General features: G+C 42.0%; 1 protein-coding gene and 1 long non-coding RNA gene across 3 annotated transcripts; both read left to right on the plus strand.

The window, feature by feature from the left end:
* Positions 1-4,947: 4,947 nt before the first annotated feature.
* On the plus strand, positions 4,948-6,245 carry LOC127311861 (uncharacterized). 2 transcript variants are annotated; one of them, XR_007857948.2, is made up of 3 exons: positions 4,948-5,009; positions 5,101-5,234; positions 6,176-6,245. It is a non-coding gene; the product is annotated as an uncharacterized lncRNA (long non-coding RNA). The 2 variants fall into 2 exon arrangements; XR_011748502.1 differs by lacking the exon at positions 6,176-6,245 and having other exon boundaries at positions 5,101-5,713.
* A 3,374-nt stretch (positions 6,246-9,619) lies between these two features.
* LOC127313176 (T-complex protein 1 subunit epsilon) lies at positions 9,620-15,463 on the plus strand. Its single transcript, XM_051343729.2, has 9 exons — positions 9,620-9,945; positions 10,515-10,833; positions 11,610-11,958; positions 12,242-12,374; positions 12,457-12,509; positions 12,998-13,100; positions 13,940-14,106; positions 14,185-14,298; positions 15,047-15,463. The coding sequence occupies exons 1-9, from the start codon at positions 9,747-9,749 to the stop codon at positions 15,218-15,220; spliced, it is 1,611 nt and encodes a 536-aa protein (XP_051199689.1). The 5' UTR covers positions 9,620-9,746; the 3' UTR covers positions 15,221-15,463.
* Positions 15,464-16,089: the final 626 nt, after the last annotated feature.

Consider the following 16,089-nt stretch of genomic DNA (forward strand, 5'->3'; position numbering starts at 1 on the left):
GGGGATTTGTGGTGCAACAGGTGCACACAATCTTCTTACCTCTTTTTTCAAGTTTCAAAGATATACTAAATTTTGTTACAAGTAGGGATGCAAGAAGGCAACCCACAAACCAAGCTTTGTCGAAGGGAGTAAGTGAACTCAGTGTGATTTCTCTCTTAACATGAGGTTGCCTTCTGATATGGTTATGTGCAGGCTTTTGCGGGATCTCGCTTGCGAACTTACAAGCTAGAAACAGACATACATACAAAGTTCCAAATTCAATATGAATACATACCTTGAGAAAAAATAAGACAATTCAGAGTGTGAATAACAGATAGCAGTTTGGGCCTTACATTAGCCCATTTTGTTTTGTAGCACTAAATTTCTTACTTTACTTCTTGTTTTTGTTTTGAACGCGGATCAGAAATTTTAGATAAATCTATGTCGCTACTCAAACCTTGTATATTTCTAGAATTCTTTAGCAATTATATTTAGGACAACCTGGGTCTTGTGTACGGGTATGCTCTTTCTCCAACGCCAGAAAATCTATGGATCACCCAGCTACCAGGTCGACCGTTCTACAGTCTACACTAGGGAATCGAACGAAAAATCAACTTAACCGCGTCCAGACTCCAGACAGCCGGCCACCATCAGGATACCGACTACGCCGGCGCTGGAACACTCAAAAATTCAATGAACTCACAGACACAAGTGGAGCAAACTCTGATTGACATCAAGCTGGCTAAGCTATCAGTACTGTACTTTTTTTTTCTTCTGGCCCTACGCACCAATGGTTGCCGTCCGTGACAAATAAAATTCACTGCAAGGGATAGACATAGAGACAAAATGTAGTGTCAAGATAGAGATTTTGATGGAAATTACTTACAGTGTCAGTGACAGAAATCCTTTATTGGCCCTCTTCTGGTCGTGCGCAGACGACATTTATGGTCACGGCCTCTGTTCCTGAGTCAAATTCAACAATGTTCAGGTGGCCTCTTCCTACCTCCGACATTTTTGACAGCAGTCAGTGCGTCTGGGTCAGTAAAGATAATGGATGTAAAACTGTATATTGGGTATCTTGCAACACTGTTCGTAAGGAACGTGGTAATAAATTTAAGTTTATTCTTTTTACGAATATAATAATAATGGATTTAAGTATGAATCAACCTTCATCCTTCACTTAACTCCCTGTTGTTCTCGAATATTTCCGTGCTTTAACTTCTTCAGACTTCATAGGGCCAGCTAAGAGAGACTACTTATTAGTCTAGCGGTTGACTGAGTTATTAGGACCTCCAAGTTGCATATAATTGTGCTACCCGATTGTTCATTCTGCAGCATGATGCATTCCTAAATTTTGTCCCATATCATGGGATAAGTAAGCAATTTTTTATTTTTTTTGAAATTAGTAAGCAATTTTTTTTAGTTGTATCGACTCAGTTGCTCACTAATTGATATTTACGATGTTCTCTTTGTCAATTGGAGAACTTTATCCATGGTCATACAGCACTCTACGTACAGAGTACTACTAGATAGTAGGATCAGGTGGCACGGGAGATACTTGAATCTACACTACTTAAAAAGGAGGAACATGTTCCTTATTCTGCCAATACGTCAAACCCCGTTTGTTATTACCTTCGTCGCCTCGCGCGATGGCCCCACCCCTAACCAAACCCGTGACTACCCCGCCCCTCCCGCACCCCAACCATCTACTCCCTCCAGCATCCAGCCGCTTCCTTACCGCACCATCCAGCCATCTCCCCTGCATCCGGCGCCACACAGCCGCTGGATCCGGTTGTCGTCGCATCCTCAATGGCCGTCACCGCCTCCATAGGGCGGATCCGGCATCCGGGCCGCACGAATCCGGCCGACATTGCCTCTCCTCGACTGTCCATGTCCTCCACCGCACATCTCGGGGTTACGGAGGCCTGACGTCGTGCCCGGATCGCGGGCAGGAGGAGCAGCACGAAGGCGCAGCTCTGGGCATTGAACTCCTTGGGGTCTGGGCATGGATCTCGGCATAGGTGCCCGAGACCGTGCGGATGCCTGGCCGCCACCCTCACGCGTGGCCTGGACCACCGAGTGCGGTGACGACGTGGTGGAAGAGCTGTTTGGCCTCTTGGTGATGGTGGACAGCCACGGTGGGCGCCGCTTAGTCAGCCCGTGCGGGCGGTGGTGGGGAGAAGGTGACCAGGCCGGCAAGGCCGGTGTCTGAAGTCGATTCTGCGCAGGCCGCTTCCCAAGTCACTATGTTAAGGTATATACCTTATTCCTCTCTCACTTACCCCTCGGCTCCATCCCTCTTCAATGCTCGATCACCCCGATCTCATCTCTCGTTCGCAGGAGGTGCGCGGCTGCGCGCCACTTGCTCGACTACCCCGGATGCCCTAGAGGCGATTCCGGTGAACAAGATGACGGCCGAAGCAACCTCGTATGCTCTTCAGCCTATCGCCTTTCCTTTTTATTTCCTCTTTGTGTGAGTCCTGGGCTTGGATTCCCTATTTGTACAGCCCTAGGTTTGAGAGGCAAAATGGACCCTACTGCAATTGTTGACATCTGGGTTTTGTATCTTCTCGAAGTCTACTTTCATGTATGGAGTTAATCCATGTCTTGTTTCAGTTACACCATTTCTGTGAAAATTTCGAGAGAACCAGATGAGATGAGAAAGGGTGGAGCTGATTGCCTCACGAACTCTAGGGAGGGATCTGTATGCTCTGTACGTAGGGCCATTGACCCCTGCCTCCGTTGATGGATGGCAGCCTCCTTTCTGCTGGAAAGGCGAAGCTAAGATCCACTCCAGTTCACACCTAATAACACAGAGAAATAATTTTTCATTTTGGCATTGAATTTGGATATATCAAAGCTTGTGATCAGGGAAAAAGGTAAATGTGTTCCATTCTATGAAGTGAGCGGCCGAATCTAAATACATATTTAATTTTGAGATATCTCGAATTGATCTATCCAGTTAGTCACGGATTGATTTGATTGTACATCCTCCGTCCCACGAAGCTTGCCTTAACTTTGTCAAAATTTGGACATATCTAGGCACTATTTAGCATTCAGATACGTCCAAATTTTAGTAAAGTGAGGACGAGCTTCATGGGACTGAGGGAGTAATTCTAATATCACAGTGTTATACCTTATCGCTAGAGGTTCAACTGAAACCACATGCCCAAATTTAAGCCAATTCCCTATGTTAGTACCGTAGTGGCTTTCGGGCAATACAACGAATATATGGCGTGTAGTGTTGGTATGCTGCTGGAAGTGTATTGTAGGGTCTTGATTTCTCTCGGTCGTTTGAGGGATGTTGATGGGAAGCGGTGTAAGCACTATACATGCAAGAAGTTGAATCATTAAGTTGCCTCTGTGACCCTGTTCTATGTGTGTTTAATCATTGTACTTCGTTCAGTTACTGTCTTGATATGGTACTACTAAAATCCCCGCTGATCGAATATTAGCTAAGGCCCTAGCATATTGTTCTACTAACCGTTCATTTTGTGCATTGTAATTCTGTACTGCACTTTCTAACCAAAATGAGATCCAAAGATTTGCTGGAGTTGCAGGTTCATTTCACCTACCAATTTTCAATCAGATTGTCAAAAGAGATCAACACACAATCACATTTCCAGACAGGTTAATCTTTTGCCTTTTGAACATATACATTCCATTCTTTTGACAATAATTGAAGGAGACTTCGTCTCTATGTGAAAAAACCACACATGTAACGAAGCATAAGGTTAGAGAATTAGTACTCCCTGCTGCACGAATTACTTGACGCACAACACAGGCAAAGCGAAGCTCATAACCTCATGGTATGCGACCATTAAATCAAAGTGTTCGAAGTTAATTTAGAAAGCATCAACTCGATAATATGAAGAATTGGGGAAGTAAAGAAAAGTGGAGAAAATATTAAAATGGAAAGGGCCAGAACATGTATATATTGCAGTTAGTTTCATTTTTTAATCCTATAACTTATACATGTGACGGGAAGGTGATTACACTTTGAACTGTGACTTCCTTTTAGATATGATCTATGAAACACATACATATCTTAAGGAAACATACAAAGTCGAGTTTTATCTAGGAGATGGACCTCTTTCACCTCCCCATTTATTATTCCTGAAACATGACATATTTCACGGGTTTCAAAACATGTTTTGTCCCAGTATGTTTCTTGCTCTCTTATTTCACGACTTTTGTATGGTTTTATTTTTCCATCCATTAAGATTTGTTTTAGCTAGCTTGGTTTAGAGCTACATCATTTCGTCTATTGATTTTCTTGACATATTATTTGCAGCTAAAAGTATACAGTGTACTTATGTTGGCATTCTTTGACTGCAGAAGAACATTGAACCATGTATTAGTAAGCGTAATAATAATCAAGGCAATGGTCCGCTGGGCATATTAATACGTGTATCCTGCATTATCAGGTATACATCATTAATACGTTAGAAATACTACTGCATTATCAGGTACTATGTGTACCCTGCATGTCACTCTTATCAAGCACATTAATACATTGCCTAAATACTCATATTATGCGTCATCTTTTTCTCCAATGCACAGAACCAGAATTGTGGGTCTTGTAGTTCTACTTCTTATTGTTGCCACTGTAATCTTGATCTTATGCTTGATAATTGCCATCCTGGGAAGAGCTTTTACTTGATTAGTATGTCTTTCTAGCACCAAAAATAGCCCTGTTCGATGCAATTGGGGAAGGCAAAGAAAGTCCATTTCTTCATTGATTTGTGGTACATTTTTTCTTTCAATTATACATGATATTACTTTGTGTTTATTCCATTCTTGCTTGGTAGAACATTTTCGACATCGCAGTATCCGATAGATGTCTTACATATGATTCACCCATAATTCGTGGGTTTGCATTATTCTTGTTCTCCATGTATTCGCTTTACTGCTGAAGTAGTTGCTGACTACCTGTCTATAACGGAGCAAGAGAATGCCTTCACCAGATTTTTGGGAACCACTTCAGCAGGATAAGCATGAGGACATTACTCATAGACTAGCGCATGAAAGTAAGTGTATCTACTTGAACAAATCCTAGAAGATAAAGGTACAAAAAAATGATTCGTCTAACTGATTGCTCTCTTGCCCTTTATCGATTAGGTGATGGACTTCTTGTTCCTGAAAGCTTACAACTCAGTCAATTACACTGATCTGATCTGTGCCAGTATCGCAAAGAGATCAATTGACTCAAGTGTAGCTACTTGGTGTTGCCTGCTTGTTTTTAGTTGCATAAGGTCCGTTGAGTTTATTTTTATCTCTTACTTATTGAAGTTCCTTTTTTCTTGGTTCTGATCTGATATGTTGTAAAATGTTCAAACTTCAGTAAATATATGAGGATATACAGTGGCGGAGCCACACTTAGGCTGGGTAGTCAAATGACTACACAACTTTTCAACAACATAAGATGAAAGTGTGTAAAAAAATATTAAAAATTTATATAAATACACGTATTTAGCTACACAACATTAAACCGACAACACAAGGTTGTTGTCCTGGCTTCGCCATCGAGGATATATGTCCACTCCAAGTAAATGAGCTCTGCTACATCACTAAGAATAACTCTAAAGATGAGGTCCATGGTTCAATGCAGATTGAATTTCCTTTCATGTTTGTTTCATATTCTTGTGTTCTAACATAGATAAACATGTTTTGAAGATGGAAGGTTCTATCGTGAGTTGTTTTAGATATGGCTGTCCCTATTGTGAAATGTTTATATTCTTTGTTAAGTTCTGGTCTCTGGCTACTGAAAAAGCTCAACGGGGCGGAAACGCATCCATCCACTTATTTTCACTAACAATCAAGACCCACATATTACCTTTTTTATAGGCTTTGCAACGTATGATGTGGAGAAGTCAATCCAACCCGTTGCCTGTTACTCTGTTTTCTTTCTTCACCGAAGACATTAGATAACCTCAAGAATATTATATCTTTCATCAACGATTTTATTTTCCATTTTGATTTTAGTATTCACATCTGTTGTATATGTCAATCGGGTACTGGCTTGGATGATTTTGTTAGCTCGGGAATAGATTCGTTTTCCTGGTCATGTCAGCGTCTAGCACTATTTACTTGAGTTAGTTTTTTCTCAACCAGAAAAACTTCAGTGTTGATCTATATTAGAATTGCTGCACATGTAGTTTTATGACATCTAAGCCATTTGGATTTTATTTATCAGACTAGCTGCCAAATTTTTGACGTAACAACGGGCACATATCTAATTGAATATATGGCTCATGAGGGCACTTCTGCATCGATTGTGCTTGCTGTTATACAGAAGGAAGTGGAAACACGGTTGATGAATAATCAAAGTGTTCTATCTATTTTTCATTTCATTCATTACGAATGGTTATCTCCTAGATCTTGGATATTAAGGTATGGTTTTATCTTTAATTGTTCCCTTGGAGAAACGTCTATTCTATCTACAACAATTGTTGCCGCTATGTTATTTGTGAAATTGATATTAAAATACATTCTGACATGATAAAAAAGCCCACTCTATCTTCGTGAAACACTAATTTATTACGGGATGTGATAGCAGCCGTCTCGGATCGCGGGCATGTCACAAGTGGTGTGGACGACACATATGAAGAAACCACCAACGTTGAGTGGCTGAGTGTGGAGGCAGCATCTCGCTAGGTACTGGTGTCAAGGGGCCATAGAGAGGAGGCTTCGTCTGGTAACGTGTGAAATATGATTATATGTTTCGGGTGATGCATGCCGAGAAATGCCCTGGGTGATGGCAAATTGGCTTGGAATTCCTGAACTTTGGGATCGATCGTTGTTTGAGTAGTGCCCAAAAGAAAGCACAAAATTGTATGGAACCTCATGGAAAGCGAAAATTTATTAACTTATACATATAATTATCATGTTTTTTTTTCTCAGAAGAGATTAAATATATTTGTATTATTTTGATAGTGTGTTGTGAATTATATATGCGTGTTGAGAAATGAAATTTGAGTACCCGTAGCAACGCACGGGCATTTGTACTAGTACTTGATTATAAAGAAGAACCGGCCTGTATTGAATGGTTAGGAGGATATGGTACATATACCATCAGGAAGCAAACTCTAGGTTTGACGCTTTGATGTTTCTTAAATGTGAAATACATTTTAGTTGGAGACGATATTCTTGTCGATAGCGAGTAGTATGTGGTGACTTCATCAATCTGAAGAACCACCGGCTCCCAAATATTATGTTTATGCTCATAGAGGTAAGGAGTACGTGTATGCTCTTGTATGTGTGCATTCTTAAGAATGGATATATTTACGTATTTATGAGCGTATGTGTATGTATTGGGTTCCTAAAAAAAATTAATTACAGTGGTTTTCGTAGTTATCAGCTAGTTATTGGTCAAGCCCTACACCACTAGATTCACATCGTGGTTCATCCACTTGAGTTGCAAGTTGGGTTGCAGCTATAAAATTGCATCTGAACCGTTAGATTTGCTTTGTGATACGATGAGTTGCAATGCAACTGATCTTTTTTAGTTGCAAGTTAAATTGTAACTAGAAAAAATGCCTCCTAGCCATTAGATTTGCTTTGTGATTCTTGCTAATGGTGATTACAACTAAGATCAGTTGACATCATCTCAGAACTAAGTTATCGTCAGTCAATTAAAAGTTAGTCATACCCTAATTATAAAAGAGGAAATGCTAAGACATCGCATATAAAGGGAAGATGGCATGTTTTGGGAATCATGAACATGAATCTTGCAAACAGAGAACTCATATCCTTGTGAAGCTATATAGGGTGTGTTTGGCAGACTGGGGCAACTCAGAAATTTCCATCTCAACCGAGATTTCGAGAGAAACATGTGTTTGTTAGCCCGGGTCAACTCATCTTAGCTACGCCCACTTCATACCGAAAAGGCACCTCGGGCAGCCCGTTGTGAAGCTCAAATCGAGTTTCACAACCTAGAGCTTCACACCCAGTATGGGCGAGCTCATCCCGCAAAAATCCCACGCGCCCTTCCCCAGTTGGGTCGCGCACCCCGAAACCCTCAGCCACACGACTTCTCTCTCGTCATTCTTTTTTTCACCCCAAAGACACAGCCGCCTCCCTCCCTCTCAGTCCCGACCATCGCGCCTACAGGCTTCGAGCACCGCGCCCCCAGGCCCCAAAGACCGCGCCGACACCAGGGATGAGTCACGCCACCGCCAGTGACGACTCGTGCCGCCACCAGGCCGTCCTCTAGCCATCCCGCCGTGGCTAGAGCACCCCCACTACTCTCTGACCACCGCACCGCCATGCCCCGAAGACCGCGCTGCCGCCAGGGATAGCTTGAGCCGCCGCCAGGCCACCCTCCCGTCGCGGCCAGAGCGCCGACAAGGTCTCCACCGGCAGGGTCTCCTCATGAACGGACCCGATTGTTTTTTTTTTCATTGACCTTTTTGTAAAAAGTTGGCATGTTTGTAGAACTTGCCCTAATTGAATTATTGTGTATTTTGTAAAGTGTGTATTTTATATTTAGATATAGTCTCAACTTTGTTCAAACATTAAATTGTAGCTAAAATGAATTGTGGTGGTACTCACCATCTCATCTCATACAAGTGCTACCAAACAACATCTCATGTTGTCTAATACATGTGCTACCAAACAACATCTCATTTTTTTGAGAGGTAAAGCTTTCTTTATTTCTCAATAAACATAGGTACAATCATAATGTTTGGAGATTGTAGCAGCCACACCCGTTGCCCATGTGATAAATCTAGAGAGCTCTTAGCTAAATCATAAGCATGAATATTAGAATTTATCCGTTCATGTATCAAACTAATATCTATAAAATTTCCTCTATGCATATTTATTTATCTCAAAACCGAAACATATCTCAGTAAGCTTCTATGCTTCAAAGAATTGATCACTTCCAAACAGTCAATAGCTATCACACTTTTGGTTATACAGAGATCAGGAGCCATAGATAGTGCTTCCCTACATGCAACTGCTTTCAAAGTTGCAGGATCCGAGATATCAGGACACGCCAAGACCGAGGATCCTAGATATTCACCATTCGGGGAGCAACAAATAGTTGCTACAACACCCCTGTTCTCCGTTCTGCTCACAGCTGCATCCAGTCTGGAACCACTAGTCGACTAGCATGAGCAACAATAGTAGTTCTCTGCGGTACAGAAATCAAATTCAAATCCTCCTTGAATTTTCCAATGAATTTGAAGACGGCGAACGGACTTTGAAAAATCTCTTGGTGGATAGGTTTACGTTTCGCTGACCGTACCGCCCATAATGTGATGATGACTGCTATGACTAGCTGATCACGAGGAAGAGATTCTAGCAGTGAAAGTATCCACTCCTTTGCATTATTACAAAGAGAACAAACATCTCGTCTGAGTTTAACTTGGTTAGGTTTATCATGTATGAGAGGAAATAGTTATTCTCGGTTGACCCGGGCTACCAAACACACCCACAGTACTTGGGCCACACCATCGCTACAATAGGCCGGGATAGTAGCTGATTAATGGGCCAGTGCTGGCTTTCGATCAACGCGGGCCAAAAGCTAGCCCGAGCGGAAACCCTAGACACTGCGGACCAACCGGGCCAAGCCCACGTACCAATCCCGGCCCGCACTCCCGCGAGGGTTTTGATTGAAGCCGCCAGTGGGAGCGAGGAGGAAGAAGAAAGCACCACAAACCCTCGCCCCCCACAGAGCCGCAGCGCCGCCTCAGTCCCCGAGCGCGCGATCCGCCCTTCCAGAGGCTCCTCCTTCCTCCGGGGGGCGCTCCGGTCCGGCGGCCATGGCGCTCGCCTTCGACGAGTACGGCCGGCCCTTCATCATCCTCAGGGAGCAGGAGAAGAAGTCGCGCCTGCAGGGCCTCGACGCGCAGAAGGCCAACATCGCCGCCGGCAAGTCCGTCGCGCGCATCCTCCGCACCTCCCTCGGGCCCAAGGGCATGGACAAGATGCTCCAGTCGCCCGACGGCGACGTCACCATCAGTAATACCCCCGCTCCCCTACTTTTTCTCCGAGTTCTAGGTCTGGTCTCTCTGGCCGCCTTGTGATGCGAGATCTGGAAGTTCTCGCCTGCCGTTGGACCTTTGGCGGTTGTGGCCGGGTAGTACTTTGAGGATCACGGTTTCCTTAGGTGTTATTATTACAGTGTGATTTTGGTCACGAGATCTACATGTTTGGGGGATGCGCTTTCCTTTAGTGCTTTTGCATGGTGTCCCTTCCCGGGGGAATTACCTGATGCATTTTGTATAATAGTTTCGTGATCCCGTTATGGTCAGATTGGAAAAATGTGTGCCGCGGAAATGCTACGTTGTCATTTCTGTAGCTATCTAGTATGTACGAGTGTAGTGTGAGTTTTGCTGCTGCAAAGCTCATCCTGAAGTGAGATGAGGTGACCCTATTTGTCTGGATCTGGATATCTGGTTTTGTGTTTTTACCACTTAATTATTGTTCTTACATGTGTACTTATTTATCTATTGTTGTGTTAACTGTCCATCACCGACCATCTTTCTATTGTTTTGTTAACTGACCATCTTTCCTCATGGATTTCTCAGCTAACGATGGGGCGACCATCCTTGAGCTAATGGATGTCGACAACCAGATCGCGAAGCTGATGGTGGAGCTGTCACGCAGTCAGGACTATGACATCGGTGATGGTACCACCGGGGTGGTCGTCATGGCTGGGTCGCTCCTGGAGCAGGCTGAGAAGCTGCTGGAGCGTGGTATTCACCCAATAAGGGTCGCTGAAGGCTATGAGATGGCGTCAAGGATAGCTGTTGATCACCTTGAAAGCATCTCCACCAAATATGAGTTCAGTGCTACAGACATTGAGCCTTTGGTGCAGACCTGCATGACAACTTTGTCCTCAAAGATGTGAGTCATAAGATATCATGCTTAATCAGTTAGCTTCTTTAATATGGTACCTGTCAGGGGAACATGTTGACAGTTTTGCTCTCTTTGTTTCCTGAGAAAAAAAGACATGTAGAGTGGTTACTTGTTTTTGGACAACTTCTGTTTTCATTTTTTATTTTTACTCCTTGGTGTTCAGCAGCGTTATAAACTTTTGATTCAGCTAAATGCATGTCCAATTTTTTTGTCAGGCTATTTTGGTGATTTTACATGAAAATTTAATTATTGTCTCTCCCTTTAGCACATTCTGACATTATGGAATTGGTTCATTAATTAATGCATATAGATAATGATAATCTGACCTCATGCTTAATTAATGATGTTAGTGTCTAGCATAACATCATCTCATTATGTACCATAATATCAACGCCACAGTTCTACTTCTAGCCTGGAACTTGCTTGCAGGATTTTTTTTTTTGCCACAACCTTGCTCCTTCGGTTTCATTATAATGGTCCTTGACCACAGGTGAAAGCTATTTCAAAATAACCTCTATTGAGGAAGTAAAAAAATGCAGACGCATGCTTCCACCCCCTTGCCTTGTTTTAATGTCTTGGTAAATGTTAAGTGGCTGTCACAGATCATTGGACTAATGTTTTGTTAACCCGTTCTCATTGTTAGTGATGGTCACTTGGTCTGTATGCATGGCGGGCTGATGATAGATAGTGCAAATGTGTAATAGATGGAGTATCTCTTTATGTTTGAAATGTTTCTGATGTTACTCATTATTCTCTTTCCACAGTGTTAGCCGTTGCAAGCGGGCGCTTGCTGAGATTGCTGTCAAAGCAGTCCTTGCAGTTGCTGATTTGGAAAGGAAGGATGTAAATTTGGACTTGATTAAAGTGGAAGGTAAGGTTGGTGGGAAGCTAGAGGATACTGAGCTAGTTCAAGGAATCATTGTTGACAAAGATATGAGCCACCCCCAAATGCCGAAGAGAATCGAGGATGCTCACATCGCCATTCTTACTTGCCCGTTTGAGCCCCCGAAGCCTAAGACCAAGCATAAGGTTGATATTGACACTGTAGAGAAATTCCAGACACTGCGTGGGCAAGAGCAGAAATACTTCGATGACATGGTTCAGAAATGCAAGGTAAAAATCTATAAAGGACAAATTGTTTATGTGTTATGTCTTAACTAGTTTTTGTATGCTTGGGTATGGCTACTAATTTATTGTATTGATTCTGATGTGAGTTCTTTTAACAAAAAAAAAATATTTCAGTTATTTGAACTCAGGTTGCAAAAACAATTCCTACATCCTGTTATTAACATTTGTATTGTGGTGTTTGATGTGTATTTTACTTCAGTCCATGTTATTTATGTTCAGTTTATTGTTTGCTCGGAAAATAATTGCTTTCATATGCGTATCTTTTTAGGATGTTGGTGCAACACTAGTTATTTGTCAGTGGGGGTTTGATGATGAAGCCAATCATCTACTAATGCAAAGAGATTTGCCGGCTGTCAGATGGGTTGGTGGTGTTGAATTAGAGTTAATTGCCATTGCTACAGGTATTTATTCATCTCTTCATCTCTTCATGTGTGTCTGAATTATTTTTAGAGGCAGTACATAACATTTAGGAGCTGGCTGCAGGTGGGAGAATTGTTCCGAGATTCCAAGAGTTGAGCACTGAAAAGCTTGGGAAGGTATAAACTGACCTGCCTATTTTTTTTTCCAGATAAGGTCCTGCTTGGAAATGCATGTACTGTTAGTATTTACACTGTTATTAGTTCTACTTTTAGCTAAATGCCAGTGTGCAGACTTATTTTACGTCCATTCCAAGCAGCCTCTATGTAATAAGCATGTGTTTGTTGTGAGGACTCCCTTTATTGTGGCATATGCTTGTTTGTTGTTCTGAAAGTAAGCAGATTGATCAAAACCATTAGTTAAACAGAAAATGAATGTAGCTGTGTGAGTTTCTACAATTCTATGAGCGACTATTGCTGGATCCTTATCTTCCAACTCTGATTTAATCATCGTGCTGTTCTTGGTAACTGAGTTGGTTGGTTTAGTCATATTGTCTAGAAACACCATTTGAATTAGAGAATAAGAGAATGCACTCTCTGAACTTTGATGGCCTTAATTTACTTTTAAAAGCACTTGGTTTATATATGTTTGTTTGGGTTACTTACAGGCTGGATTAGTCAGAGAGAAGTCATTTGGAACAACAAAAGATAGGATGCTTTACATCGAGAAGTGTGCCAATTCCAAAGCTGTAACTATTTTCATCCGTGGTGGTATGTACTGCTGTATATGTATTTTTTCTCTCATACTGGCATATATCTGCTCAATGCTTTGTTGAGCCATAGAAGTAATATCCCACTAATGGTGAATCTGATGTGGAGACACTTTGCAGTTCGTACTGGATTGATTAGACATTGTTGTATAGTGGTACTGGTAGTATTCTTACTTAATATTTTCGAAGCAAGGGATAAGAATAGATATATATATATAAAAATGCAAGTGTACCCATAGTTTGCAGTGTATATCCAAAATACATGCATATGTATACGTAAAAATGAGTCTACGTAAAAAATGTACATACTGCCTACAAAGTAGTATATATACAACCAAAATAGTCTATTCACATGTACATACTCTCCGGTATGATAGATACTATCTAGATTATGAGAAACACACGTGGGTGTAACTACACCCGGGTGTAGTATGAATATTATATATATATATATATATATATACATATTCATACTACACCCGGGTGTATATATATATATAGATATGTATATATGACCTTTTCATGGATATGGAGTTTACATTAGGTCATACCAGATCACCTTTTGTGTAGGGAATATATGATCAATAATTCTTGTTTTCCACTACAAACTGAGGATATCACTGCTTGATTTTAATTGTGATCGTATTTTACTGTACTTGCCATACCTCTAGGCTCTAGCAGGCTTCTAAAGTATAAAAAAGTTTAAATGACCTCAAAATATGATGTCTTAGAACTGTGAAGCCTGGCTACTGCATTTCAATCTTAATCAGTATGCATTTCATTCATTATCTAAGCTAAAGGATAAGTACATGTTCTGATTGGAGTTCTGGTAATGCACAGGCAACAAAATGATGATTGAGGAGACCAAGCGAAGTATCCATGATGCTCTTTGTGTTGCAAGGAATCTGATTATCAACAACTCAATTGTGTATGGTGGTGGCTCAGCAGAGATATCTTGCTCGATTGCTGTTGAAGCTGCTGCAGATCGGCATCCTGGAGTTGAGCAGGTAATTGCTGGTTTTGGTACTGGTAGCTACAAAAGAAGGCTATTTTTTTTTTCTGATTGTGCTTCTTTGTACTTTCAGTATGCAATCAGGGCATTTGCTGATGCTTTAGATGCTATTCCACTGGCTTTAGCTGAAAACAGTGGTTTGCCACCTATTGACACTCTAACCGTGGTTAAATCTCAACATGTCAAGGTATGTTTTCTCTGTTGCTTTAGACACATTCTATAATATGGTTGTCAGCCTGTTTACTGTTGCGGATGTGAGATCTTCATCTCACACTACTTACCGGTTTCATATGCATTAGAACGTTGCTGCACCGCCCTAAAACAGTAATACTTCCTCCGTTTGGAAATAAGTATAGCAGATTTGTCTAGATTCACATGTATGTACACACAAATGTGTCTAGATACATTTAAATCAAGACAAATCTGCGACACTTATTTCCGAAACGGGGCAGTGCTATTTATTAGTCGGTTGTTTTTTTGAACTTGTGATAGAATTGGGGTTTGTAAGTTACTTTTTCATGTGCCGGTGCTTGTATAGTCCCTAAGCATCTGGTTCCGAGCAAGTGCCCGTGCTTGTCACAACTTGTTGTTCCACAAACCAGAACCCACCCAAATCCTGTGCAGGTGGTTCGCTTTAAGTCACAGCATGTAGTTTTTGTGTGATGGTTCCAGAAACCAGAACCCACCCAAATCCTGTGCAGGAGGTTCTGTTTTACCCTTGCATTTAGATTTTTGGTAAGTTAAATCAGTACTATTTCAGCATAGATGAGGTTCTTAATATAAGGGCTGAGAGGTTGGTGGTGTTACCGGAGGGAGTAAATCCTTGTCACCTTGACCAGTCTTTGCCAGACCAGTGGTTTTGTCGGCTTTGATTTAAATATTGTGTCTTTCGTTATGAAAATTGAGGTGACATTTCATTTTGAACATATTTCTAGGAGAACAATTCCCGTTGTGGCATTGATTGCAATGATGTGGGTACCAATGACATGAAGGAGCAGAATGTTTTCGAAACTCTTATCGGCAAGCAGCAGCAGATCTTGCTGGCAACGCAGGTTGTCAAGATGATTCTCAAGATCGATGATGTTATCACGCCCTCTGAATATTGCTGATGCCTGGGAACAGCGGAAATCGACTGTGCTAGGTGTCATGCGCTCCGGTAGGAAGCAATTTTCTAGGGGTTGATTTGGATTTGCTGACATGGAGTGGTTGCTTGTTTTGTTTGATGAGCTATCTTGTTTTGTGACAAGCTTTCTGGATACAACAGTGCAAATCCCGTTGAAACCAGTCTAGTCCTTTGTTGTATTATTCAGATGCTTAATTCTATAGTTTGGACCATTATTGTCTGCTTTGAAGTAAGTGTGTCATTTTGTTTTACTTGCCTAAAGTACCTCAGTTGACGTGGCTGAGCCTATGTTCCCAACAAAGTTGTTGGTCGTTTAAAAGGAATGCACGTTTACAGAAAACCCTTCATCAATCCAGTTCTTCTCCACTGTGGTCCTTTGAATCTGAAATCAAAATCTTCTGTTCATCCCTCATGTGCAAGGATCTCCCTCATGCGCAGAGTTTGTCCTCGTGCCCAAGACCCTTCCTTGCGTGAGGATCTAGATGATCACTCCTCCCTCCTCAACACCACCTAGAAGTGCCCCATGAGGGAAGTGAGCGCCAGTATGAGATCTTGCTGCCAGATATTCGTGAAGATTAGGCATATTCCCTCGACTCGTACAACTGGTCCACCTTCTGGACATGGAAGTTCGACTTATCCGTGCTGGCCCAAGGGACGCCAATGTCTCCTGCCACACCTACGCCTCCTCCCGCACCGACACTGCCACTGGCGCCTCAGCAGCCGTTCCACTGGTCGTGGCCTTTGGCGCCTCAAGTCTTCATCGACCTTGTCGATGACGAAGACAAGTAGACAGCCATGGCAGGTGCCCTGTTAGCCATGTCTATTTTCTAGAATTTTTATTTATTTTCGGCACTA

Source organism: Lolium perenne, chromosome 7 (assembly GCF_019359855.2).
Source record: "Lolium perenne isolate Kyuss_39 chromosome 7, Kyuss_2.0, whole genome shotgun sequence".
NCBI lineage: Eukaryota > Viridiplantae > Streptophyta > Magnoliopsida > Poales > Poaceae > Lolium > Lolium perenne.